At 45.4% G+C, this 27,473-nt stretch overlaps 2 protein-coding genes across 7 annotated transcripts; one reads left to right on the top strand and one right to left on the bottom strand.

Moving 5' to 3' along the window:
* Positions 1–1,067: 1,067 nt before the first annotated feature.
* esrp1 (epithelial splicing regulatory protein 1) lies at positions 1,068–13,051 on the bottom strand. Of its 5 annotated transcripts, none has more exons than XM_071916792.2 (16): positions 12,723–13,051; positions 12,150–12,305; positions 11,519–11,635; positions 10,936–11,047; positions 10,315–10,440; positions 9,853–9,907; positions 9,641–9,751; positions 9,351–9,483; positions 9,142–9,184; positions 8,107–8,429; positions 6,821–7,045; positions 6,473–6,713; positions 4,952–5,129; positions 3,704–3,842; positions 3,108–3,197; positions 1,068–2,518 (listed from the first exon to the last, which is right to left on the bottom strand). In XM_071916792.2, exons 1-16 carry the CDS (start codon positions 12,852–12,854, stop codon positions 2,387–2,389), a joined length of 2,313 nt encoding a protein of 770 aa, XP_071772893.1. In that variant the 5' UTR covers positions 12,855–13,051; the 3' UTR covers positions 1,068–2,386. The 5 variants fall into 5 exon arrangements, with proteins under 5 accessions (XP_071772893.1, XP_071772892.1, XP_071772894.1 ...); XM_071916791.2 differs by having other exon boundaries at positions 6,461–6,713; XM_071916794.2 differs by having other exon boundaries at positions 2,346–2,518; positions 3,075–3,197; positions 6,461–6,713.
* A 1,003-nt stretch (positions 13,052–14,054) lies between these two features.
* Positions 14,055–27,442, top strand: virma (vir like m6A methyltransferase associated). 2 transcript variants are annotated; one of them, XM_071916795.2, is made up of 27 exons: positions 14,055–14,138; positions 14,687–14,799; positions 15,197–15,283; positions 16,089–16,137; positions 16,222–16,384; positions 16,540–16,668; positions 16,956–17,174; positions 17,800–18,530; positions 18,969–19,106; positions 19,193–19,419; positions 19,622–20,149; positions 20,631–20,785; positions 20,895–20,977; positions 21,984–22,077; positions 22,391–22,779; positions 22,929–23,084; positions 23,221–23,456; positions 23,579–23,828; positions 23,925–24,142; positions 24,266–24,398; positions 24,745–24,894; positions 24,998–25,152; positions 25,529–25,625; positions 25,945–26,111; positions 26,261–26,610; positions 26,797–26,943; positions 27,057–27,442. In XM_071916795.2, exons 1-27 carry the CDS (start codon positions 14,076–14,078, stop codon positions 27,251–27,253), a joined length of 5,424 nt encoding a protein of 1,807 aa, XP_071772896.2. In that variant the 5' UTR covers positions 14,055–14,075; the 3' UTR covers positions 27,254–27,442. The 2 variants fall into 2 exon arrangements, with proteins under 2 accessions (XP_071772896.2, XP_078143460.1); XM_078287334.1 differs by having other exon boundaries at positions 16,540–16,659.
* Positions 27,443–27,473: the final 31 nt, after the last annotated feature.

Raw genomic sequence — 27,473 nt, forward strand, 5'->3', positions numbered from 1 at the left:
TGGCATATAGGCTATATATAGAGTGTGTTCCTGTGAACCTTGACGGAAATACTGATGTAAGAGAGCCAATAAGCAAGATTGTGTTCAAGATGTCGCCCATTACAGTCTACCTGCTTTAAATTTTAATCAGTAATGCAATACCTTGGACTACACCAAGTCAGAAACACAATCTAATTACTTCCATTTACTCCTACAATCTATAATATATACTCCAAAGTCTATAATATTTCAATAGTGTTATTATTATGATCATGCTTAAATTTCAAATAATTTCAAACTGCTTTAAAATGTTTGCATTTAGTATCTCAGCTTTTCCCTTCAAATGGGGGAAATAAATCTTAAAGTATTGGATTAATAACTTTATATTTTTTCAGAAGTATCTGTAATCTTGTTTATTTTTTCAGTAACTGCAATAAATTGCAGTTGCCCACTTTTTCAATCAGATTCTGTAATGTAGTTACATGTATTTACTACTCGACCTTGCAAATAAAGTGATTGTATTTTTAATATGGGAGAAAAAAGTGTATTTTGGGCTGTGTTGCATAGATACAAATGGTGTTGCTATGCTCGTTTAGGCAGTGTTTTTCATGAGTGGGTGAACGAGCGAGTGTGTTTAAAAGGGATCAAGTTGGGTGGGGTGCACAGGATTGTATTACACAATGCCAAATCCGCCCTGAGGGGGTCCAACTTCTTTTTGTCTGTCTTCCTTCTCTCTTCCCCCTTCTTGCTCTCTCCATTCTTCACTTTCCCACCTTCAGAAAAAGGCCATCCTGTCATATAATGTCTTTAGTGTGTCTGAACGACAATAGTTTCTTTGCTATAGTATGTGTGTGTCTGTGAAGAACAGAGAGGTAATCGCTGCGGACAGCGAGAGGGAGTTCCCACAGTTTCCCCTCCAGCTACATTCTGTCATCACCAACTCCACCTGTGTGTTTGTGCTGAGCTCACAGCGCTCCTGTACTTCACGAACCCTCCCCAGGTACAGAGAGTACACCATGAATACACAGCAGAGCGAAATGAAAGGGATAAGAAGGCAAACAGTGAAATCAAACAGCTTGAAGACAGGCTAACTTCACATGTGATGTTTATTATTCTTTCAGCATGGTCGCAGCAGGGCGTCCTGAGCAGGAGGCTAATGTCCTAGGTCCTCTCAGGACACATGTACAGCAACATGGAGCCCATACAGGAACTCCCCAGGGCACAAATGGGAATCAGATTCACAGGATGAATGTCAATGATGTCCTTCATTTCCTTTTCTCATCATCTCTCCTTCATCTACAAATGATCTAGCTAAAAAAAAGAGATATGGCAAAGGGATTTCTATGGGGGGGAAGCTGTTTTGTTTCATCGCATTCCCTGACATCAGTGTAGATGAAGGAGAGGAGACAAGGAAAGTGTGAGGGACTGATAGATCCTCTGCGAGTAGAATCTGTAATAAAATCTGTCAGAAACCACCTCTGGCTCCTGAGATTCATTCAGTAAGCTGAGAGCTTGAGACATGAGTCCTCTTGAAGGAGAACAGAGCCCGGTGGTTAGGTTACCGTGAACTGGGACTGTTCTCAGTTCAGATTTGTGTCCAACACAAAAGGCAAAACATTGGCATTATACAACATGGAAGTAGGGCTGTATAGGGTATGTAAAGGAAAAGGAGGGGGCTGTTTAAGTATGAGATGTCATATTTTTGTAAGTGAAGTCTGATGCAGAGATCAGACCATTTGACAAGCTCAGACAACCGCACACAGTGTAACATGTTTGTTGTGATTCAAAGATACTGCTATTATATTCATTAGTAGTCTTATTGATTAGCAGTGCATTGGTATTTGGCATTATGTAAACATCTCAAAGTTTTACTACTAACTTCTTCATGCACTAAAGCTTCCAATACAATCACTGTGTATTGTATCAAATGCATATAAACAAATAAAATGCATTATATAAACAGATTAAGTATTAAAACGTATCAACACAGCCATGCATAATACTCATTCTCAACTTTTTCACATTCACGCACACACAGTTTGACTCTGGTTCACAGAGAAGCACAAGGAAAAGATTTAGCTCAGTTGCTACTAGGTCATTCTTCTCTATTTTGTTAGCAAATATATCATAGTGATTATAATATCATAACATGTTAAAACATCTCTATAAAGCTTTTAAAATACACAATGTGCAATATAAGACAAAGCTGCTATTTTGGCTAAGGCCACAATGATTTGGTATAAAATACATTAATTTCTGTTCTTAAAGATATAAATAACACATCTAAAAGACTATTTTTCAAAACCTAGGAATACATTAGGAGTCTTTGACATATACCTAGCTGTCAAATGTCCTTTGTATATGTGTGTGTGTGTGTGTGTGTGTGTGTGTGTGTGTGTGTGTGACCCTACAGCAGGGTCAGATCCAGGTACTGCCCTCCCGGCTTGGTCATGAGAGGGAGGGACATCAGAGGAGCATCACCTCCGCTGGACTGACCAATCAGACTGCTGCTCAGGAGAGGAACCGACTCAGCTGGGCTCTGGAGAGGGTGGGGAGGGGGGGGCGGGGGGTGGTGGTAAGGGGAGGCGAGACAGAAAGAGTGGCATTAGCCCAATGTAAAAGGGACAGAGACAAAGCCCAGCACCAGATGTTACCCATCACCTTCTCAACCACCTGACAGCTACAGCTATTATTACCCGCCTACAGCACTATCACACTACAACACCACCAATTAATTAACCACATAAGACGGCTAGTGGGGTAGCCCGTAAAAGAAAAGTCATTGTATTGCATTGGTTTCCTGAGAAGATAGAAATGTAGCCAGGATTAGACAGAGGCGACCGCTACAATACGGTCTGACGCTCCATTAGAGAACGGCACCCCCTCGAAACGATCCAGAGAAAGACTAAAACTCCAAGAAATTTCCTCTAACCACTCAAATCAATCAAAAATATGTCTATAATGGCCAGGCAATGTTGCTGCTGCGTGTGGTTAGTGGAAACTTCCCTATCACGTCGAGTCCTGAAGCCCCTACTGACCAGTCAGACCAAAGCATCTGTCCACATCCCCTCACTGAGCCTGCAGCCAATCCTTACCTGCCACCTGCCTCAGACACCTTAAATACACACCCATTCTTTGGGCTGCGTAAGCAATGTCCTGGCCGGGTCGTGAGCGTGCACAGGCCCATGAGCGTGCACGAGAGCGTCTTCAGGAGTGTACTGTGGTGTGAGGGAGGGGGAGGAGGGACAGAGACAGGGGGCTGAGACACAGACAAACACACACACACTAGCCTAAAGGCCTCATGGACCCGTCACTCCAGCATGGAGGTGGAAAAGGAGTTATGCTTGCTCATGGGAAATAAAACATTCTCGTTGCTGATTTGTCTCCATTTGCTGATTTCATTTAGTATATATCCACTTATTTAACAAATATCTGTGATCTCCTCTTCTCATCCAGGTTTAAATAAGACTTCTGGCAATTCAAGTCTAAGCAAGCAATAGTGTGTGTGACAGAACAGGGAGAGTAGACCAGATAAACTAGTTTGATAGCCTCTGGGCAAACACAGTGGATGCCTGACGATACACACCCACAATAGAAGGAGATTTGAATACAGCACTTGGATCCTACGGAAAGGTATGTGAATGCTGGAGGCACTGAGGACTTTGCCTGCATAGGAACTGCAGTGCAAACAAGTTCTTAACGTACATACAGAATTGTTTCTTACCTGGTATCCCTGCACCGCGTTAATGAGGTCTTTGACGCCGTTGCCGTAGGTCAGGCCAGGCATGCGCACCAACCCCCCTGGGGAGGAGAGGGGGTTGGGGGAGGGGAAGAAACCTACAGTGGTGGGAGAACCAGGTGGACTGGAGAAACAGAGGGGAGGAGGGAGAGACAGACGGTTACTTTGAAAATATCATAAAAACAACCTAACTGACTTGAAAACTCCATATTTGTCAGCAAACTAAGAACCTAAGAATCAGACAACTAAGAGTAACAGTGGATACAGTCTTTAAGTGACCTGCTTTGACAGCCAGACCTGGATGACCAGGGAGAAAGGGAGGTCACTGATGTTTACTGAGTTCTCTGATACCACATTGTTTAGTTATTAACTACCCTTGTCCAAGTCTTTCTCCTTGGCAAAACACATTTCCATCAAACACAAACCTTCCTACTTTTTCACTTTAAACAAGGGTCTAGATCTGCCAGGGACCACATGTCAGAGTTTGGCTGGTTATGCAAAATAACAAAAATCAACATTGCAAACAAAGGAATTCCAGATAGAAAACCACCAAAATGTATGTAATCTAAAATTCTTGTTAAAATGAAAGTCGTGAGAATCATGCAGTCACAGAGTTAACATGAAGGGGTGCATTTGAATGTCACCATAGCCCCTTTCACACATGAAACGCATAAAATTGCAGTTTTATTTTTTCCGGTAAAGGTAGCAGTTTCTGTTGTTCACACAAGACATGCCTTTCCGCCTTTTTAACGTAACGCTACCAGTCACACAATACTGGCAATACCGTTAAATTCCACTGTTGTCATTTCCCGGAAATTACGTTTAACGGTCGGAGTCAATGCAGTTTGAAAACACGGCGGGGAAATCTCTCTGTTCGCCCGGACTTCGGGGATCTCTCTTATTTCCACCTCTGTCCAATTCGCCATTTTTGTCAAAAAAGTAAAGCTACAGCCCGTTGTATAGTGGTTTGTATTTCCCTCCTACAGTCCTGCGTCAGTGTCTTAACATTGTGCTGCTCGTGCCGTTAATGTTACGGCTTCGTTCACACATACGGTCGATACGGATATGATTTACTAGTGACGTTACAACGTCTTGAGCAGTGAAATTGGCAGAGCTGATTTACTGGCATTTCGACACCGGCTCCTTTTCGCACATGTCAGCGTGCCGTTACATTTACGGAACAGGCTGCATATGTGAAAGGGTCTTTGTTCATGTGTAGTTAGCAGTTGTTACCTAGGGTAGTAGGCTGTATAGTTCATGTATAACTGAGCTGAGGCAGGGTAGTAGGGGTGTCCTGGGGGCAGGTGGCGGGGAGTCAGCAGCACCTGGCCAATGGGAGGGTAGAGGGCAGCAGCCTCTGCAGGCAGGACAGGGGGAGCGGGGGTGAAGGAGTAGGTTGGTGGAGATAGACCTGGGGAGGAGAGATGGAGGGAGAGACGAGAGACTTAAAAATAAACAGCAAAAGAAGTACATGGAGTCATTATGGTGAATTCTGGTCATTGTTTGTTTTAGAGAGAGGCGCTCATGCAATCATACAAACAATGACCAACATTTCTCAGCACCTAAAATGTGTGTGTGTTTGTGTGTGTGTGTGTGTGTGTGAATGAGCGAGAGACTTTTGTGTGCAAGGAAGGAATCCCAGACTACTGCAGCTCACTGCGAGTATTTGGTTATGTGGTGTAGAGATTCCTTATCGTGTCCTGTCTATTTAATCATTTAAGAATTCATTTCTCCACAAGAATCATAAAAGTTTCATCTTATCTCAGTGTGACCTCACTACTACCTGCACATCACTAGCCCGGAATCCTTTTCACTCACATGTGAACTTATGCACTCAATCTCAAACCATTCAAAAACATTGGACCAGTTTATCGTTGAGTAAAAGGTTCACACTGTTAATTTTACCAGTGGCTTCTTTTTGAAAGCTAGGTATGGGAGTACATCAGTGCACATTCAGGGTGAAGGACTAAAGACCGGGAACGCAGCACATGTCTACACACCAGCGTTGAGCTCCGCCCACCTCTCCCACAGCCCCACTGATTGGACAAGCACAGGTGATACACACACCTAAGGCCGGGAGACTGATTAGGTCCAGTCAGCATCCCATACCCACCCCTACCAATCTGATAAGACTGGAGAGTTGTAAGCCACTTTGCCCCTATCATAAGCTAATTGGAATCCCGGCTGTGTTGCTTACACTTATCCAACCCCTTCAGATCACTACAGATGACTTCAGTAGGGGTACAGTAGGGGTAAGGGAGTGAAATTAAGAATGGGTAACACACATGCCATTGAAAAAGACTAACTATTCAACAAGTATGTGTGAATACACAGGTGAAAATTGAAAGTGCAGAGTGAACGGTTCATTAAAAGTTTCTCAGTGCATGCAGACTTCAGCAAAATCACATAGAATTACAAAGGGAACAAACAGGGGTACCCCACAGACACACACACGCACACACACACACACACGCACGCACGCACGCACACACACACACACACACACACACACACACACACACACACACACACACACACACACACACACACACACACACACACAGTTCCTACCCCTCCTGGTCAAACCAGATTTCCCATCCTCCCACAGTTCTAGATTGGAGAGAACCCAGAGAAAAAGGGGGAGGGGCCGATTTTAACCTCTAACCTCTCACCTCTGCCCCCATGGCAGGAGCCCACCTACCCTGCAGTCCCGAAGCACCCCCAGCTCCCAGCAGCACTTACGTCTGGACTTACATGGCGGCGGGCTGAGCCCTGTCCCACTCCTGCTCCGGCTGTGTGTGTGTGTATGTGTGTGTGACAGCGAGCCTCCCATCAGCACCAGGCCCATCTCCTCGGCGCTGCAGGGGAACACCTCCACGTAGCGGCTGTTCACCCCGCGCTGGCTGGACATCACCTGCTTGTGGAGCCGCTGGGCCGCCAGAAAGGCCCGCTCTGCTGAGGTCATCTGAATGAAGCAGTCACCTGACGGACGACCCTGCGAGGAGAGATGGGCAGAGGGAGGTAAAGAAACGGGGTCGTTTGAAATGACTACGAGAAACACGAGTGTGAATGTGAATATATGTGCATGGTGAGTGCGTCTACCTGTTGGTTGAGCACCATGTGCACGCCGTGTGGTCTGATATCGTGTGTGAACTCTCCCAGGAAGGTGAGGATGTCCTCGATGGACGCCGTGTACGGCAGCCCCCTCAGCCTCAGGCAGTCCCTCACACTGCCAGGAGGGGGCAGGAGAGAAACTGTGGGCAGCACTGACACCAAAGGGGCAGGGGCCACAGGGATCAGAGGGGCTGATGAGTACCGGTTCAACACCTAAAACGTACACATACATACACACACACACAGTTACATATTGTGCCTGTAGCGAAGATTATTGAGCTGCGTAGAAAACTGCCTCCCTGCTGAAATAATTTGTCTTGATTTCCACTGACTCTAGTTCAGAGGCTTTTTCTCCCTGCTAAGATAATTTCCAGGAAAAACTGACCTATATTATATACTCAAGCCCTACAATACATACTAACTTATCAATGGTTAAAATTCCAAAAGTAAAAACTGCAAAGCACTGCATATACATTGAGACACATATACAAGCCATATCTTAGACTTGCAAACATCTTGTGTACAACAAAGACGAGTCCTCATTTTGTTTAAATGTGTGTTGCAATGTAAGACAGGAGTTGGCCTGTTGCCAACAGGACACCAGCATGTTTGCAGTTCTGGAGAGGACTCATAAAACCCCTTCGTCTCTCATACATAAAACCACAGGGAAAGGCCTCAGCATAGATATACATGTGGATTGCACGCTTATCAATTCACTGAGATAAGAAAATGTGTGCATGTGTTCATCAGAGGAAGTGAGAGAGAGAGAGAGAGAGAGAGAGAGAGAGAGAGAGAGAGAGAGAGAGAGAGAGAGAGAGAGAATGGTAATCTTTTACAGACCGGAGTATTGTGTGTGTTTGTTCAACAAACCTCCCATTAACAAGAAACCCATATAGTAAAGGGAAACACACAGATAAACACTCATGCATGCATGCACACACACACACACACTCCTCCTTGCTATGCAGGTCCCCACCCTATTTCTTAGTAACTCAGGAGAAAAGACAAATGCCCACACATTGTCACTCTGTGCACACACAAACAAAAACAGAACACCTAAAAACCCTCTGTCTGCCTTCACAAAACAGAGAGAATAGGAGGAGACAGAACCACAAACCTCAAGCTAGTATTAACAAACAGATATTCAGGACATTGTACAAGTTCTACAAGTTAAAAATAAACATACGTAAATGTATGCACAAGTGCATACACACACACACGCCATGCTTGCTCACCCAACACCCACCCAACACCCACCCAACACCCTGACATACCTGTTGGACCTCTGCAGCAGTGCTCTTGAACAGCTCAATATATCTTTTTCCCAGAGTGTCTTTGTGCTTCATCAGAGCACACTGGGCGTGTTCCTCACAGGCAAACAAGACAAAGGCATCACCAGTGGGACGCCCGTCCGGGTAGCGGACAAATAGGATGCCGTCCTTCCCCCCGCTGACCGGACATGCCTCTGCAGGACCCTCCTCCCCCTGGGCAAAGAAGGCAAGCACCTGCTCGTGTGTGGCAGTGAAAGGAAGACCTCGCATCCTCACTATGATCTGGTCCTCACGGGACAAGAACATCGCTACCTCATTGGAGGTACCTGGCACACACACAAAGACACAGACACACCTGTTCAAGTAAATACGCAAAAAATGCTTGTCACAATGAAGAAGCATTTTCCTACTGTGAGCGGCGCACTGTAATGGTTTGGAGTGTTTTTTTCTGGCATTGTTTGGCCCCCTTACCTCTAACTGGGCGAGGTTACTGCTAACTTTATCAGTAATCCCTTAATGATTTTGAGTGATAATCAGGGCCCGCCATCTTTATGATGACATTGGAAACTTCAGTCTCATGTTTCAGAACATCTCATGAATGTTAAGTAGGGATTGTATCTGTTTTCTGAGATTGCCGTGGCATAAGACTAAATCATTAACAAGCTGGTCAAACCACTTGGTGACCACTTGTGCCTTGTAGACAAACTCCTGCAAGACTCTGCTCCCATCAAGAAACAAATACATCATGGCGTGAAGGTGATTACACTGACGCGCTGTGATAATTATGATTACAATTTGCTTTGCTCCCGTAGAGATGATGGGACTGAATATCATACCAGAAAATCCACCCCAAACCCTTCAGTGCGACAGGACTTTATTTTGGTGTCTCCTTCATTCTAACCATATTCCGTACAAAACCGCACAAAGAAATTAACAATGTGACAACACTGAGAGTTGGACTATATGACTAGATTGCTATGGGTTACATAGGCTACTACGGTTAGGTTAGGTATATGCTACTTGGTTCTTGGTTCTCACCTCCTGCTATTTTCAGGAAGTCTTCTCCTGTTGCTTTGTAAACCTGCAATTACAAGGAACAATGCAGTCAATTAAGTGTGAACTTGTCATTGTCAGTGTGGTAGCATCAGGTGTGGCTGAAATGTGTCAGAAATTAGGCACATTAGATTAGGTGTGGGTAGTAATACTTTGTAGAAGTAGACAGTGCTAGCTGGGTTAAGAAGGGTTACCTCTATGTATCTGTTGCCCATATGGTGTTTGTGTCGCTGCAGAGCCAGGTCTCTGTGTTCTTCACTGACAAAACGAACAAGAGCCTCTCCATTCCTCCTCCCCTGAGCATTTAGACACAATGCAGCACCGCCTCTATACAACACAAAATATATAGGATTACAGCACTGTAAACCTGATTTCAAAAGTAGATTATATTATCAAATATATATGATGTTGATTGATAAGTTAATGTGAACAATCAATACAAAACTTGCATAAATAAGCGTGCTTTTAAACACCAACAACGTACTTGGCAATATTTAGTCCTCTGAAGAATCGAGCGATGTCCTGGTCAGAAGACTGCCATGGCAACCCTCTGGCTCTGATCACAGTGTTGTCACACACTTTCTCCATCTTACTGCTACACACAAACACACACTGAAATTAGCACAGGAGGAGTGGACTTGGAGTCAAATTCAGAGCCTGCATACAAAAAGAATATTTTTTTTGAAGTTTACTCACCAAGTGCCAGTCTCAAACTTCTCACTAACTCTCTCTGGGTGAGAAAATGTGTGACCTGTAATGGGAAAGCAATTGAGTTTGGTTTCCAAAATTAGATATTCGCCTTTTGAAAAAAGTGACGCCTACTATCACAAAATTATTGGTAGCACAAAACTGAAACAAATGATGGTACTTTGTAATGGACAGCAGGTAACTGAAATCCTTGGTTGACATTTAGACTGGATCTACAATATTTTAAATATATGGCATGATGAACTTAAAGTAATGATGTGTTTTTCCCCTAAATGGATATGAATAACAAATGCTTCCATTATCTTCTTAGCAGTTCTCTTATAACTTATGTGGCACACTCTTCTGCTGTTACCTGTAAACATATACTGCATCTCAAACTGTAGTTGTCTCATTACACTTGTTAACATTTTACTCGTATTCGCACTGTGTAATATAATATGTGGCACTCACATAGGGGCTCAGAAAGCAGGGCAAGGATAATGCTGGCCATAATCTGGACCTGCTGTACTGCCGATTCTGGGGGCAATATGGCTGACGGATCCAACATGGCTGGAGGGTCAACAGGTACATTCAGAGCTGAGGAGGGAGCAGTCAAGGAGAGAAACCAGAGGAACAGCAACAAAAATTATCTTTCTCACAGGTGGGGGAGAGCAAAATGTGTCCTTAAGCGGGTATGTGTGGGTGTGTGAGGGAGGTAGAATGTGTGTGTGTGTGTGTGTGTGTGTGAGAGAGAGAGAGAAAGAGCGAGAGAGATATGTTAGTTCTCCTGTTCCAGTGGGTGTGTGGGGCTAGCCCTGTTGGCTAAACACACACTCTTTCACTAGGCGCTTAGTGAGGTGCTGCCATTGTTTCCCTATTTGCATTTCAAAACCTCTAGTCTTGCAGCCAACACCCCGTGGCTTATGAACTTCTAATTTGTGTGTTTTACCTGTGTGTTATTGAGTGCATGTGCTCACCACATCTCCTTGTCACTACTTATGGACAATAAAGTTTAACATTCAACGCATGCAGAGTAGAACACATAGTCTCTGGCACAACAAATGCAAACAGGTGACGGTGTTAAAAGGATACACTCTGCCATGAAGTAGACATCCAAAGCCTTCAGGTCGGACGTGGGAAAGTGCCTCCGGAACTCTTTCCGCAGGTCAAAGAAAGAGTAGAAACATTCTGGCACCAGGATGTTCTAGAGAGGGAGGAGAGTCCCAGTCAGCCCACAGTGAGAAAAAGAACAAAAAACACAACTGAAATAAAAGGAGAAGGATGTGAACGTGTGTCACAGCAACAGCTGGGTGGCATGGGTTCATCACAGCTGCTGCCTTTTTTATTACCATCATATTGCTATTTGCTCAAGCCAACAGAGTATGCAGTAGATCCACCGTGGCTCTGTTTTGTGCAACATCTAACTCGGTGTGATATGTGTGGGAATTTGATAGGCGGCATTGTGTGGCTGTGTTTGTGTGTGTGCATGTATGCGTATGGGTGTGTGTCATTAGACAAGTTCGCATGAATGATAATCTAATGAGGCTCAACTTTCACCGTAACATTAAATTCAAGTGAGAGCACAGTGCTGACACAACACATCCCCCTGTGGTTGTGTGAGCACTGAAGGTTCCCGCAGCAGCGAACATCCGCCCTGGCTGCGAGGCTCGCTCACCTTGCCTGCGGCCTCGGGGTGGATTACTTGACGGATGTGGAGCTGCCCGTCTGTACACAAACATACTGACGTGCCTGCGCCCGCGCTGTTCACCTCGTTTGTCAGTCTTAGATGAAACTGCAAAGACAAGGCATAAAACAATTAGAAAAGAAATCAAAAACTAGCTTCAGATATGGCAAATGTTTGCTGACTTTGGTGAATCCAGTGATTAAAACTGAGCGGTCATTCTTACTGTGGCTTCAATTAGAAATGACCAAAACTTTCTGACATCTCTTATTATTACATTTCTGGTTTCTGGACAAGTCCCAGCAGTCTGGCTTCTTTTGTGTATTTTCTCCAATTTCCTATGTAAATTAGTTAATTTAAATTTTTTAGGCTGTAAAGATCTATACTGCCTTATCACTTAACTGACTTCTCCACAACAGTGACCGCTCACTTCATTCAAATAGACTGTTCATCACAAGCTTCCAATGGTTACTGAATTTCCCTGATACACTTACTTTTGTTGTGTGTCTACATAGGCTTAAAAAGATGTAATAAATGATTTAATAACAAATCTCCACCAACAGGGTATTAATTAGAAAGTAATATAGGCCTTGCATATTTCCATTGACTACAGAGAGGTTAATACCTGGTTTAATGCATTCTCAAGGTTTGTGGCTGTAGAGACACAATCTGCACCGGATCCGTCTTCTTCTTCCACTCTCACCTCCACCCCATCCTCCTCCTTTTCTTCTGTCAAGTCTGAGAGCTCAGGCTTAATCAAGAGCTCATTCACCTTGCCCAACTGGTTCAGAGAATGAAAAAAACATGTCAGACTTGAAACTAGACCAGAAACTTGCAGGCTGTGGGCCTATGTCGTAGATTGTATAACATAAAAGCTGCATCAGAACAACAGAAATTCTCTTTAAATTATAGTCTACACATTATCAAGCAAAGACACATTTTCCTTCCCAAACAAGTGAATAATCTCAGACCCTATAGTAGACTCAGAGATGTGTTTGTAACAGGGATGTAGTGGAGGATAAACCCACATAAACTCAGTTGACCCACCATTTTATTTGCAGAATAGCTCAATGCTACTCTGAACATATAATAGATTTTTGTTTGTATTTTATATTATAGCCAGAAAGTCAGTTTACCCGTGTTTTCATATACCAATACTATCAATAATAATCACTGTTTTGAAATAAAGAAGTTCTACCTTTTTGTTCTTTACATCCAGCAGCTGCCAAACCAACCGCACGAGCTCCTTCTCGTCAGATCCCAGCAGGTCACCGCTCGCGCCAGATGTGGTGGTGAACAACACCACCAGGTAGTCTACCTGCGCCGTCATTTGAAGACAAATACAACAAAAAACTAGTCTAATACTACACGAAATGAAAGAAAAGTAACTAAAGCTACACCGAAAAGAAAGTAGGTGTGGGATCCTAGAGGAATAACCACCTACACTTTGACACCAAGGCGCATAGGTGAGCTCAATAACTCCAGATTTCGTTGCGTGAGAAATTTATGTAAAGCCTCCCGCAGTCACCATCGCGGAGTAATGGCTGAATGTTCCCCTTTTTTGTAGTGCATCTACCTGTGTGACCACGTGACTCTCTACCTGCCCCCTCCCAGCTTCAGGTGGCTTTCAGATTAGGACGTGGCAGATAGGCGACAATCAAAATCAAAAACTGTTGCTCACAGTTTTATTTTTTACCCTGCAGAGACATATTTTACGATTATTAATTCCCATAAGGAAAGATAATTATAGCAATACTAAAACGACTTTTAGAAGAATACAACAAATATCACAGCAGAACTACAAGTCCACGCAGGAATACTGTAGGAATATAGTAATACAATAGGAGATATAAATACAATAACGTAGGTTATGGTCACTATAACTATTGAAATACCATAGATACATTATAAGTCACATTATAAGACACATTATAAGGAATATCATACGAATAGTTTACTAATGTTTCGGCAGGATGTCCTGTATAAACACCGTTGACCAACCATTTCTGATGCCATATAGCCTGTACCATCAACCCCTTGGTCATACCCAAGCCTATTTATGGCACAGACTAGACTATATGGTAGCCTATTCTCCTATATATTCTCTTTTGGTCAGACAATTGAACACAGATAATTTGGTCAGATAATTGAACACAGTGCGACAATTTGTTAAGAGAATATGTTCGTATAGCTTCTCAATATTTGGCTACTCTCACGGTTTTATTATCATTTTACTTTTTCATATTAACAGACCTGTTGCTGAGGGAAACCACCAACGTATACAGATGTATCATATCATTAGACATTTATATTGGCAACAATAAAAAGTTTCAAGTTTCATGATGCTGATCGATCTTAAGCTGATATGACCCAAAAACAGATTTATGAATTTCACTGCCATAGTAACTGGGTGTAGGGGTGTAACTGTGACTGTGGGTGCACGCCGTACACGCCGTGCACGCACAACCGAATGCTGATCGGTAGGCTAGATGAGCGTGCTCCGGAAGTATTCACACATCCGGAAGTTTACCCCGAGCGACAACAGCAAACGATGGCGGGGGACACTTCAACGGAGCTTCTCTTTCTTGATACATTTAAACATCAAAGTGCAGAGGTAAAGTTTCTGGAGTCTCAGTATCCCTCAGTCTGTGCATTTCATAGACGTCAGCATAAGCCGCTTACAGCTGTTGTAATTATGAGCTTTGGAGAATGAAGCTGCAGTGAACTTCCTAGCTAATAATGTTAGCTTAGCTAACGTTAGCAATTCTACCATGTTCATGATAACGTTGCATTAAACAACTCTCACTGCATTACACACTTGCCAAGTTATCGCTTGGACTGTACAATAAATATCCCTTTAACGTGTTTTATTGACCGAATCATAGAGCCCCGTGCAGCTATTTTCTTTGGCATCCGCGAGCAGTTTGTTTGCTAGCTAGCCAGCTAGCTATTGTTAACTAAAGTTACAACTTGGTTAGGTATATCAGAAAGGACTCTGCAGGTCTATGCTGATTGGCTGGCTTATCCACTATGCACTGTTAGTTGAAGTGGGTCTTAGAAGATATCTCTTTAGATTGTAGCATGTTAATGACTTGTATCCAAAAATGTTATTAGATTGTTATGTTAATATTGCTATTGTGTATTGTTATTAATTTTCTTCAGTTAACCAACGTTGATGTGGTGCGGTTTCCTTGCGGGGTTCTGATCACAGAGGTACGGGTCATTCCTCCAGGAATCAAAGCACACAGCGGCTTACCCGACAGCAGGGCATTTGGGTAAGAGTTGCACACACACACACACACACACACACACACACACTGTGGCAGGAGAACCTTTACCTCATTGCTTGCAATATACTCCCTCTGGAGATGTTTGTTTGCTACGGATGTTGAGGTGTATATGTGTGGCTGTAAGAAATGGAGAGGCCCCCTGTGAATGAATGAAAGAGTGTGACACCTGAGCTCTATTGTTGAGGTAGCCCTGGTTCCCACTGAGCATGTTGGGTAATCTGTGATGTAATGAACTTACTGAATGGTCTTGATGGTAAACAGTGTACAGACCTGAGCAGATCAGGCCTCTGTGTCATGTTGATGCATTACTTTAGTCACCAATGAAGCTTTCTGGACACAATGGGAGTGAGTCCTAACTGTATGTGTGTTTCTGTGTCTCCAGGGAGACATCTCCTCATGCTTTCCAACTGGAGCTGTTCTTCAACAATGTCACCAAACCCAACAGCCCCACCTTCCACAGATTGGGCAGGTCAGAATGTTTTACACTCTCCCCCTTCTTTCTTTCTGTATTCCTCCCAGCCCCTCCCACTTCTTCTCTCTCTCCCTCTGTCTCTGTATTTCCTGGTCTGTTGGAGCATTTTTACAAATCTCAAAATTGCTTAAGAAGCAGGTGTCTGTTTCACCTGTAGAACCAGTCATGGTAGCATCTGAGTCCTTTAATCAGAGGGGTGTGTGTGTGCGTGCACTCAGGTGTCTTTGTTCTTTTGCCAGCTAACTGGTCTCTCCAGAAACTCAACCCCACCCACAGAGTAGCTGAAAAGGACACAATAAAACTTAGAAGTCCTGATGAAATAGCTTAGGTGTAGAGCATGTATCAACAAAGTGTAAGCTTATATTTAGACTTGTCCATTGTGCAAGAGGTGTTGCAAATGGTGACCTATAGATGCCCCAGTTATTATGAAGTGAAGTTGGAAGGAGTTAATGTTTTCACCCCTCTCTGTTTGTCTGTTTTCAGCAAGATAGCTGAAAAAATGGATTTGGCTGAAATTTAGTGGACTGATCAGTTTTAGTAGTGATTCGGATCTGGGATTTCTGCCAGTAGACAATTGTTTTTTTAGCCATAACAATTATGCTGCGTTCATTTGCTGGTGGGGAAAGCCCAGCATCCGGGCTTTTCCCACCAGCAAAATAGCATTCACATGCTATTTTGTCGGAAAATCAATCACGTAAGACAAACAATAAACAAACATAAGCAAGTTATTCTACTGAGTGCCCTGTAGTTATTGGAGTGGCACTGTGGTTCTAATCTGTCCCGTCTTGCTTTCTCCCCTCAGTCTGGAATACGATGAGAACAAGTCCATCATCTTCAGACCCAGTGGAAAGGTAAAGTGATCTAATGTCCTTAAAAGTGATATTTTATATTTGTTCTGTAGATTTGTAAGTAACCGCATGGGTTTGTGTGTGCAGGTGAACACAGACGGCTTGGTGCTGCGTGGCTGGTACACCAGTCTGACTGTGGCAGTGTATGGAACAGCAGAGCGCTCACATGGACACGACCAAGCCTCTCCCCCTCCTCCACCACCCCCACCCCCTCAACAACAAAGTGGACCCAAGAGGATTGTCAAACAAGGTGGGCATCGTTACCTTGAAACTGCCCAGCTCTTCCGCCTTTACACCTACTAACTGAAACCGAAACACGTCACCCCTCCCCTGCTTTGTACCTTTTTGGCCTCTTTGCATTTTGTGTCCTAATTCTACTCTACTTGTTCCTGTTTGTCTCTCAAGAGTGGGAAAAGGATGACCAGTACAATGGCAGTCCGCCCAGACCAGCGCCCCGAGGGCCTCGCACCCCGCCTGGCCCTCCACCCCCAGATGATGATGATGAGGAGCAGGTTCCAGTGACGGGTCAGAACTGTACATATGTTTTGTGCTATTACAATATATCAGCCTCTAATTAAAGAGTCTGTCTGTTGGGGTTAGTTATAATTGAATGCAGCATAAATGGTTGTTTAAATTTGATGGATATATTTAGTGAACATCCTACATTGGTTACCTTGATTTTCATTTGTATAAGTAGGCTCATGCTTTTGTTTCTTAATGTTTGGTTTGTATGTTTATATATGCTATATGGGTGTTTTGTCTCCTGTGTTTGCCATTACAACTAACGGTGAGCCCTCTGGTCTCTGTTGTGAAACCTACAGTGGGCGTGGTCAAAGATGAGCCATGCGAGGGCCGTGAGGATTACCTTGAGGCCGTGTCACCTGAGAGATCGCTGCCTGCTGACGAGCCGTACTCGGATGCTGAGCAAGAGGAAGAGGGCGAGGAGGAGGAGGAAGAGGAGGAGCAGGAGGAGGAAGAAGATGCACGGACAGAGGGAAGCGCTCCGGAGGAGGAGGAAGAAGAGGAGGAGGAGGATGAGGGTGAGGACGAGGAAGAGGAGATGGAGGAAGGTAGGGGAGTTCCTTTGTGAAAGCAGGATAGTCTGCAATCCCAAATGGACCCCTACTCCCTAACCCCTGGGTATTGTAAACACTACTTGCAACCATCACTGGCCTATCTACAGGTATAACAGCCAAGGGGGCCAAGGGAGCAGGGTCCATTTGGGACTGGGTGACAGTCCAAAAGAGAGAGTGTGTGCTCGGGCATGCTGCCTCCATCTGCGACTGCTGGATGCTCCAAACCCACAGTTGGCCCACCCCAGGCTATCCTGAAGGCTTAAGAGCAGGATTCATAAGCTGTTAAGAGCAGCCCTGTGTAACACATCCTCACAGCCATGGCTGATGCTTGTGTTGTGGCCACATCCTGCATGTCAAACTAACTAACCCTGCATGTTTGGAGTGATGCTGCTGTTGTGTGAGTAGGTCTGTCAGTGTATGCATTTGTGAATAAGCAAGAGAATAGCTGCTGTCCTCCTCCTTATTGCACACACATTTATTTTTATTAAATACTTTTCTCATAATTCATATTTGAAGTATCTTGAGCATCTTGTTCATAGTAGATTAACTTTGTCAAATTTGCCCCCTCCTCTCTCTTCCGCCCTGCCAGGTGATGATGGCTATGAGCAAATTTCAAGTGATGAGGACGACCTGGATAACGGTAGCTTAAGGCTGCCCAGCTTTGACATGGACTACACTCCTGAGGACCTGGCGTCTGTCCCACCAGTCCAGTACGACCCTTATGAGCGAGAACTCAGACCGCTGCTCTTTTTCACCCCTCCATACAAGACCCGCTTCGATACCCAGCTGGAGAAGGCCAGTGTGGAGGAGCCCAGGGATCCTGGTGGTACAGAAGGGGCAGGGGGTGGAGAGGGGGCTGAGGCTGTTACCCAGCTGAGAGAACTCCTGACTTGCGTAGGAGAGGACAGAGATGCTCGCTGGGTCACGGCTCTGGAGCAGGCCCCAGGACTACTGACCAAATGGTTGGGCTATTTAATTAAACAGGGAGAGGGGGAGCTGGAGGATCCTGTAGGAGCTCTAGTCCAGTGGGCTCTCCAAGCCCTGAGTATGGAGATTGCTCTCACACAACCAATCGCTCTTAACCTCAGACAGCTGAAAGCTGGTGCCAAGCTAGCATCTCACCTGGCAGAGTGCCCACAGGCCCTCACACCACTGCTGCGTGAGGGGGCCCTGGGCCTGCTGCTGGAGCTGCTCCATGGGGACCATGTCTCCTCCACATTGAAGCTGAGTATCCTGAGAGCTCTGGATGCCCTGACTAGTGCCCCTGCTGGCGTGGAGGCCTTCCTACAGGCCGGAGAGTCGGAGAAGAGCGGCTATCAGGTTAGGGGCACAAAGTACACAAAGTTGCATTTCAGTAAATCTTCTCTTAGTATGTTTCTCGTTTTTTTGTTTCCTTTACCTTCATTTAGCTGGGTTCCCCCCACAGCTTGAAAATTGCCCCACAGCTAAAGAATATAAATGAAAATTCATCATTTGGCCGTAGTGCTCAGACTGGAAAAAAATACAGTTGCAATTACAGCCCATTTGTCAATATATCATGCTATAAATATAAAAATTCTTAAACTGCTAGTAGAACTGATCTTGGAATGAGCCCAGAAGCCCAGAGTCACTGAACCAAGATTATTCCCACCCTCACCCCCCACATTTACAAAAACAAAAATCAGGAAACACCGAGTAGTTTAACAGATTGTATGAAGTATTTCTTTGCCTTATGGATGTCTGTCACTGAGCATAGACCTGGCTGTGTGTCCCTTGCAGCGTTTAGTCCAGCTGTTTCTGCGTGAAGAGACAGTGCGGGTTGTAACAGCTGGCAACGCCGTATTACAGAAAAGCCATGTTTATGAGGTACTGACTGACCTACAGCGTGCAGCAGCAGCATGGAGCGAGCCACAGCAGGTACATGCATGCACACACATACACAGTCCCCATTTATTACACTAGGAGTATATTTTTTAATCATGATGACTATCCATCATCCTCAGGAGGAGATGGAGGACGCTGAGAGCCCTATGGAGGAGGAACCGTCGCTAAGCTCCTCCCCTGTGAGCGAGGCAGAGCTTGATAGGCTGGCAGGGGTTCTAGAGGAGTTACATCACCTGCTGGAGACTGCACCTCACACTATGGTGCAGCCGCCTGGGAAAGCCTTCCCCACCAATGCTAGAATTACAGGACCACAGGAGAGGGACGATCCATACCCAACACTGTATAGGTATTACATACACACACACACACACACACACACACACACACACACACACACACACACACACACACAGCCTAATACCTCACACTGTGCAGAAGCTCAAAGTATAGAGAATACAGGCTCATGAGTGCACAGACATCTGTCTAAATGTTAATGCATGTGGTTGTGACTCATTGAGTGGATTTGTGATGTCACCTCCTTCTCTCAGGTACATGCATGCGTGCCACTTCTTGGAGAGTACGACGGTGGTGTTGTCGGCGGCTGCGGCGGCTGGGCACTTAGGTGTCACCCAAGCCGTCAGAGAGCTCCTGCGCTTCCTGTCTCTCACCCAGTCAGGTCTGCTCTTCCTGCTCGCCCAGCCCACTCCCACCAACCTGCTGCTGCGTCTCCTGGCGTCCGTGGCAGAGGCCGACGGCGAGGAGACCACGTGTACAGGGGGAGAGGGAGGTCTTACAGGGCCAGGACTGGGCGAAGAGGGTTTGGGGGTGTGGCTGATGCAAGCGCTGCATGCTCTCCAGGGCGTGTCAGAGCTGATGAGTCATGTGGCCACCGGAGGAGAGGGGGGAGCGGGGCTAGAGGAAGGCGACAATGCAGACGTACTGGGCATGCTCCACGCCCTCTACCTGATCACCTTCACCCAGACGGGCCGCAGTGCTGTGGCCCACGTTTTCAGCCTGGACAACAACCTGTCCTGTCTGGTCACCCTGCTCCAGCACCACAGCAAGGACGGACAGGGGTGAGGCTCCGTGTGTCTGTCACTGACTGCACTGGTCTGTTAGGGATGGGACGGTATATCGAAATTCAGTATATTGCAATACAAAAATGTGACGGGCAGCGAAATTAATCGCAATATTATTCTGCTGTAGTAATCACAAATGAGATGAAGTTTTCCATCAAAATTACATTATTTGCACTTTGTAATGACATTTTTAAATTGTTGTTTACATTCTAGCAAGCCAATGCCATTGCTAGAAAGATGCTTGGCTCAGAAATAAACATAATTCTGCATAGTCATACTTTGTTGACTGTGCAACTTCTATTTAGTATCGGGGTTGTATTGAATCGTGAACCCCATATCACGTATCAAATCATATCGTGATCGTCCCATCCGTATTATTTGTGTGCCTGGCTCGGTATTTACTGTCTCTTTCTGTATCCCTTGGTTTGTCTGTATGTGTTTTTTCTGATTATGTTTTCACTTTTTTTGTCTCTTGCAGTGAGGCCAAGGCCCGCAAAGCGGTGACATATAACTATGCCTGCATGCTGGTGTTACTTGTGGTGCAGAGCTCGAATGACCTGCGAATGATGGAACAGTATGCTGCTCCGCTACTCACCTTAGCCAAGGCAGATGACACCAATGCCAAGTTACAGGGTAAGTATTATGGATGTAGCAATCAAATATCATCCCATAAAAGTTTTTATGAGAGTTTGTGTGTATGTGTTTTTGATGATCAGTGTTGTGTGCTGCCTTTGTATTTCAGAGCTCAGTAAATGGCTGGAGCCTCTGGAGAAACTACGCTTTGAGATTGGCAGCATTCCCTCCCTCATAGACTACATCAAACAGGTATCCCACTCTCTAACTCAATATACATACAGCTCAGTTAGAGCGACATTTCACTACATTTTCATTTTTCGTTAACTTTATGAGCTGCCATCCTCCTACATTACCTACTCTGTGGCATGCCGATTTATTGAGTCATAAATCTCTTCAGCTGGCGGCGTCAAGAGGGGGGGGGTTATTGACGCCTTGTTATTGACGTTTCATTTAGCGAGCCCAGTAACTCATTTCAGGCACTAAAGTCTCTTTGTGAATGAACAAAGGTTTCTCGTGCTTCAGCTTAACCCACAGGGGACCAGCGCTCTCAGAGTAGGACAGACCAGCAGATGAAGGTCTCAGAGGTCTTCAGTCTAGTATAAGCTAATGGCATTGCAGCATTAGCTATTAGACTATTATACTTCCATCTGATTATTGAAGCTACGTTTCAAACTGTCTTGATTGTTTGAAAACTACATCGTTGAGAACTGCCAGCTTCATGCATCATGGCACCTGAAATGAATCCAAAACAAAAATGTACTTGGCGGACTGTTAATTTACCTGGGCAGGCATCCAAATATTAACATTGTATGGGAAATACTGCTTACTCATCACTTTTTACTGAGTGATTAAGAGATTGCAGAATACTAAAATACACTTTCAATCCACTTAAATTGGTAAATGTGCTACAAGATTTTTCATATTATCAGAAGAAAACGGTAGAATGTCGTTACCACTTATTGCCAGGGCAGCAAATGTGATGGTTTATAGCTCCAAAACTTGCATGAGGATGCAAGTTCTGGAAACGAAAAATCTTATACCACAGTGAAATATTGCCTCAAGTCACACACACGACTAAATGCTTTCATCAGAAACCTCAAAAGCCACCAAGATGCATTTTGGTGGAATGCAATGGTTCTCTAACAAGCCTGAGCAGCTCATAGACATATACCTGCTCTGTGACATATTTGAGTGATTGCTATATGCAAATCGAGTGTGTTTCGTCGTTTTGAACTCCGTTTTCCCTTGGCTGTAGAATGTGGAAAATGTGTTGACCGCAGAGGGAACTGGACTGGTGACTGCTCTCAGGGTCCTCTGTCACATCGCCTGCCCCCCACCTGCAATTGAGGGTAAAAACACTAAACGTGTATTTTTGAATACTTCAGTTCAGATCCGAAGTGATAATAATTAAACCGTACATCGATAGCCACATTGTGTTGTCCCTTGCAGTTTTTTGAAGGTTACTTGCAATTATGGTTATTCATGAATGTTGATCTAATTCTACTGCTTGCCCTTATGATTAATTAAATAAATATTATTAATTATTAAGTTTCTCTAAGAGCATCAGCTAAATGTCTAAAATAGAATTAGACCAGCTACAGTACAGACAGGTGTCACACAATATTGTACTAACTTTTCACTTTGCCTTCCTCCTGTCTGTAGGTCAGCAGAAGGATCTGAAGTGGAGTCTAGCTGGGGTCCAGCTGTTCTCAGGCGAGGGTCTGGACACGTGTGTGCGTGTCCTTCAGAAGCTCTGCAGCGTGCTGCTGCAGCCATGGCGTGTGCACGGACACATGGGCCCCACGCCGCAGCGCTGCATGATCCTGAGTGTATGCATCAACACACTCCGGTTGCTGCGCACCATGCTGACGGAGCTGCTCCGCGGGGGAGCCTTCCAGTTCAGGGATACGCGTGTGGCGAGTGTGTTGGTGACGCTCCACATGATAGTGTGTTCTGTCCCTGCGTCTGGCCGTCTGGATGGGGAGGAGACCAGAGTGCAGGCACTTATCGTCGACGTCCTGCTCACCTTCACACAGGGTGTCAGCGAACAGGTGTGTGTGTGTGTGTGTGTGTGTGTGTGTGTGTGTGTGTGTGTGTGTGTGTCAATGAGCAAGACTGCATGCATGTTTACCAAAGCAATATGGTGCAGTAACTGTCACTACTGGTCTTTATTCTGAGGCATTGTGTGTGTTTGGTGCAGGTGACCCATACAGAGGAGACTCTGGCCAGTAACACGTGGTCTCTGATGCTAAAGGAGGTGTTGGGCTCACTGCTGAAAGCCCCTGAAGGTCTGTTCTCTGGCCTTACCCTGCTGTCTGAGCTCCTGCCACTCCCGCTGCCCATGCAGAGCACACAGGTACCTGCTCACTGTATCTCACAGAAGTCTCCATCTGTCCTGTACTTCTGTCTCTCTCATCCTGATGATTATAGTGTTTTGAACTGTTGTTAAGTCAACATTTTGATGTGTGATTGTAATGCTGTTGGCTCCATAGGTGATATCCGTCCAGGACGTGGCAGTCGCCTTAAACACTAGGAAACTGTGGAGCATGCACCTGCGGGCGCAGTGGAAAGTGTTTGCTGAGGCTCTGAGGTGTGTGTGCGCCACCAGCTGCCCTCCTCTCCTGGCCATGCTGAGGAGGGTGTGCGTTCAGCTGGCAGACCTGTCTTCACCCACCGCGACACTCATCATGAAGACCCTGCTGGAGCTGCTGCTGGAGGAGCTGCAGCCGTGAGTGGAAGACACACACACACATACACACACACACACACACACACACACTCACTCACACAGTCATTTGTGATTGTGCCATTAATTGTATTGTAAATGTATGTAATGTGTGCTGACTGCAGGGCGGAGGGGAAAGGTGTGTGCTGGGGACAGGTCTTGCGTCTGCTCTCCCTGATGGATGCCCTGGTGTCCCAGAGAGCTTGTAAGAGCGCAGTGTTACACCTGCTCTCCGGCTCTGCCTCCGGAGATGAACAACTGGCCGATCTCTTCCCCTTGCTACTGTCCCTATTGGTTCCCCCAACTGACCACTCCTTACAACAGCAGCATTGCAGCGAACTAGTTGGGACGATACTGCAGTCACTGTGTGACCAGGTAAGTGATGCAATGCACATAAAGGCAAACAACACACTTAAACAAGTCCTACAGGGAGAGAAAGACAGTCTGAATATATTCAACTGTATACATTAGGATATCTCTCTGGTGGTGTCTCCACCTGGTGAGAGCTGTGTGTCGGAGGCTGAACAGCTGGCCAATGCGCTTCCGGTGCGAGAGATGATGTCATCGGTTTGCAACGCCTTGTTGGAGGTTTTGGGGAATGCAGACAGCAGTGGCACTCTCCTCCTCACCTGTATCAGAACCTTGATGTTCCTCACCGAGCACGACTACGGACTCTACCACCTCAAAGGGTAAATGGCAATATTCCCCTCTTGTCTCTTTGTATTGCTACTCTCTCCCTCTTTATTACTCCTCTCTCAGATTCTTTGTCCTGGTCTAACGAGACTTTCTTTAAACTTCAAACTTTGTTTCAGTGCTCTAAAGAAGCATGGTGCGGGGCTCTGCTCGCTGTTGAAGAAGCAGGTGTTTTCCTTCAACAAGGACTCTGCGGAGCTGCTCTCCACTCTGCTCGACTTTCTCAGACAGATCCTCCACACAGAATCAATGGTAAGTGTAGGTCAGATAAGATTTTTCTTAAGCCTGGTTCATGCTTCATGTGGCAATGAATATGAAGGAGTATGCACGGTCAAAATGACTGGGCACATTGGTAGCATTTGGGAATCATGTTTGAGGTCGGCAACACCTGAAATTTGACAACATGGACGGCACCACAGTTATGGAAACGTGCTTTTCCTTCCAGTGATTACTGCTTTTCTGCAGTCCTGATCATCATCTCACTCCGGTGGTTATGGGACATTGTTTCTGACTCTTTAAAGTAAAGTACTTTTTGAGAGTCATTACTATTCGCTGAGAATTGCATCTTACTCTTAAATCTATCTTTTTTCTGATCCAGTGTGGTGAGGAGGGCCAGGGGCCCGGCGACGAACCAGCCTTCGCCCCTCCTCCGCGGCTACTGACTCTGACGGGCTCAGAGATGAAAACTCTGCTGCAGTGGGAGGAGTCAGAGTCACATCCACTCCCTACTCTGGAGAAACAGATTACGGTACAAATGACACACACACGTTTGGTGTTTGCAAAGTAGGGTTTTATGCTCCTTGACATTGGCCTTACTCTGTCTATATATATGTGTGTGTGTGTGTGTGTAGAAGCTATGTAAGGAGGATGATTCATTGGAGACGATGTTGGAGAATGTGATTGTCCTGAGGCAGACGCTGGAGGCTGCCATTGACACGCCTCCTGCAGCTGATACTGAGCCCACTCTGCCAGCACCCGAGACGCTTTTGGCCCAGTTCAATCACAGGTACAGCCTCCGGATAATGATAAATGACTTGTGGATGAGGATTTTTCTGTCCATCTATTATTTTTTTTTTCATGTCAGTGCTCTCTCTGTATTCATTCAATAGTGGTGCTTCACCACAGTGAGACAATTACCACCACTGCCAAGGAAAATGTGAACTATATAATTTATAGTCAGATTTTTTGAATCCAGTATCTTAAGAAAATTGTTGTTAGCAAGGCAACCTTCACTGATATTATAACCAGGTCTAAACCAGAGACAGATGTGGAACTAAAACTAAAATTACCTCCATGCACCACTGCTATATAAAATTACAGAGGAAACACTGGATGTAATAATTCAAGTGTATTCTGCCTAATTCTGTGTGTTTTTTCTGTAGGACGGTGTTCATTCTATCAGAGGCTCTGGATGAGCAGCTGAAGGCACTGTGGTTCTCTCCCTTCCACACTGATGACATGGAAACAGAGCTTGATATGGTAAGTGTGTGTGTTTGTGTGTGTGATTTCAGGTATGTGCATGTGTCAGTATGTCCAAGGACCACAGGAATTGGGTATGTATTAGGGCTGCACGATTGTGGCAAAAGTGATAATCCCAATTATTTTGCTAAATATTGAGATCATGATTATTAATCATGATTATTTGTCTTCTACACTTCATATCACTTAATTACACAATTATTAATTGTGGAAACATAAAATCGCGATATCTGATTATCTACAATTAATTGTGCAGCCCTAGTGTGTGTATTTGTGTCTGTATGTGCATGGTTGCAACTCTCCTCTCTCTGTGTGGCAGGTGAAGGTGGACCTGGTGGGTCTGGCCCAGGAGTGTTGTCCAGAGCTGGACCTGAAGGCAGAGCTGGAGCGCTCCTTCCTGTCGGAGCCCTCCTCTCCCGGTCACACCAAGGCTCCCAAAGGCTTCCGACTGGGCAAACACAAGCACGAGACGTTCATCACATCAAGGTACAGTTCCCATGTTTGGTTCTGTTTTAACTTTGCCATTTTTTTCATATCTTAACTTTGTACATTTCATAGAATTAGGTTCATGAATAAGCTTTCTACTTGTTATATTAAGTTGCTAAATGCAATCTTGTGTGTCTGTTTCCCTGCAGTGGTAAGTCGGACTATGTGGAGCCTGCCAAGAGAGCCCACATCATGGCTGCTCCCCGCGGCCGTGGAGGTCGAGGAGGCTTTGGACAAGGTCTGTGTCGACCCCACGACATCTTCCGCCAGCGCAAACAGAACACCTCCCGTCCTCCCAGTATGCACGTGGACGACTTTGTGGCGGCGGAGTTTAAAGACATTGCGACTCCTCTGGGACTCTTACCCCCTAAACGCCCCCCCAAGAGCTCCCCCAAACCCCCCACCAGAGGACTGTTCACTGGCAACAGAGGCAGAGCCACCTTTCACAGCCAGACTCGCTTTTTCACTCCACCACAACCTAAAGGTGTACTGCTGTCTGGTAAGTACACACAATGCAGACAGTCACAAACAGACACACATACTCCTTTCTGCCACTATCATACTGTAAGAATTGTTCATGTGTTCATAAGGCCTGTGTTTACCAATCTCTAAGTTAGTGTAGACCAGGTCTAGACTATGAAATGTCCAGTAGAGGGAGCTAAAGCCTTTCTGTTTCTTTCTGTAGGTAACTATGCTCGTAGAGAAGGAGGTCGTGGCTCGTCGTGGAGCGGCCAAGTGCCAGCTGTCACTCACAGAGGAACCTACAGCGAACCGCGTGGAGGACAGAGCAACTTCACACGTGGCCCTCTGCCCTCCCGACAACCCCCTGCAGGTATGCATGTGCACACACACACACTAATTGTTTGATTCTAATATGAATCGCATGAAAATTGAACTAACAACACGGTGCTTTCTGTCTCTTCTCCTTCCATCTCCATCGTTCAGGTGCATATCGCCTGGCTCCACGGGACCGTGCTCCGCGGGGCAGAGGAGGCACTGGCCTGTCTTGGCTTAGCGGGGGAGGAGGCGGAGGAGGAGGTGGAGGAGGAGGAGGGGGGAGAGGATCTCAGGGGAGCAAGTTCAGCGGCGGGGGAGGGAGTGGAGGTGGGAGGGGGAGGCATGTTCGCTCCTTCACCAGGTAAATTCACCTGGGCAATGACTGCAGCCTGTCATGGCAACAAACGGACCAATCAGGATATTAAATATACTGTCTCCATGGAAACGTGTCCGTGGTGGGATGATGTTGTGACGATGACATATGGACTTTGTGTTGATGTTTTATGTTTTGTTATCATGCATTGTATTCAGAGAATAAAGGTCATAGTAATTGAGCTCACCCTTGTGCTTTGTAAGCAATCACCA

Source organism: Centroberyx gerrardi, chromosome 12, assembly GCF_048128805.1.
Source record: "Centroberyx gerrardi isolate f3 chromosome 12, fCenGer3.hap1.cur.20231027, whole genome shotgun sequence".
NCBI classification, from domain to species: domain Eukaryota; kingdom Metazoa; phylum Chordata; class Actinopteri; order Beryciformes; family Berycidae; genus Centroberyx; species Centroberyx gerrardi.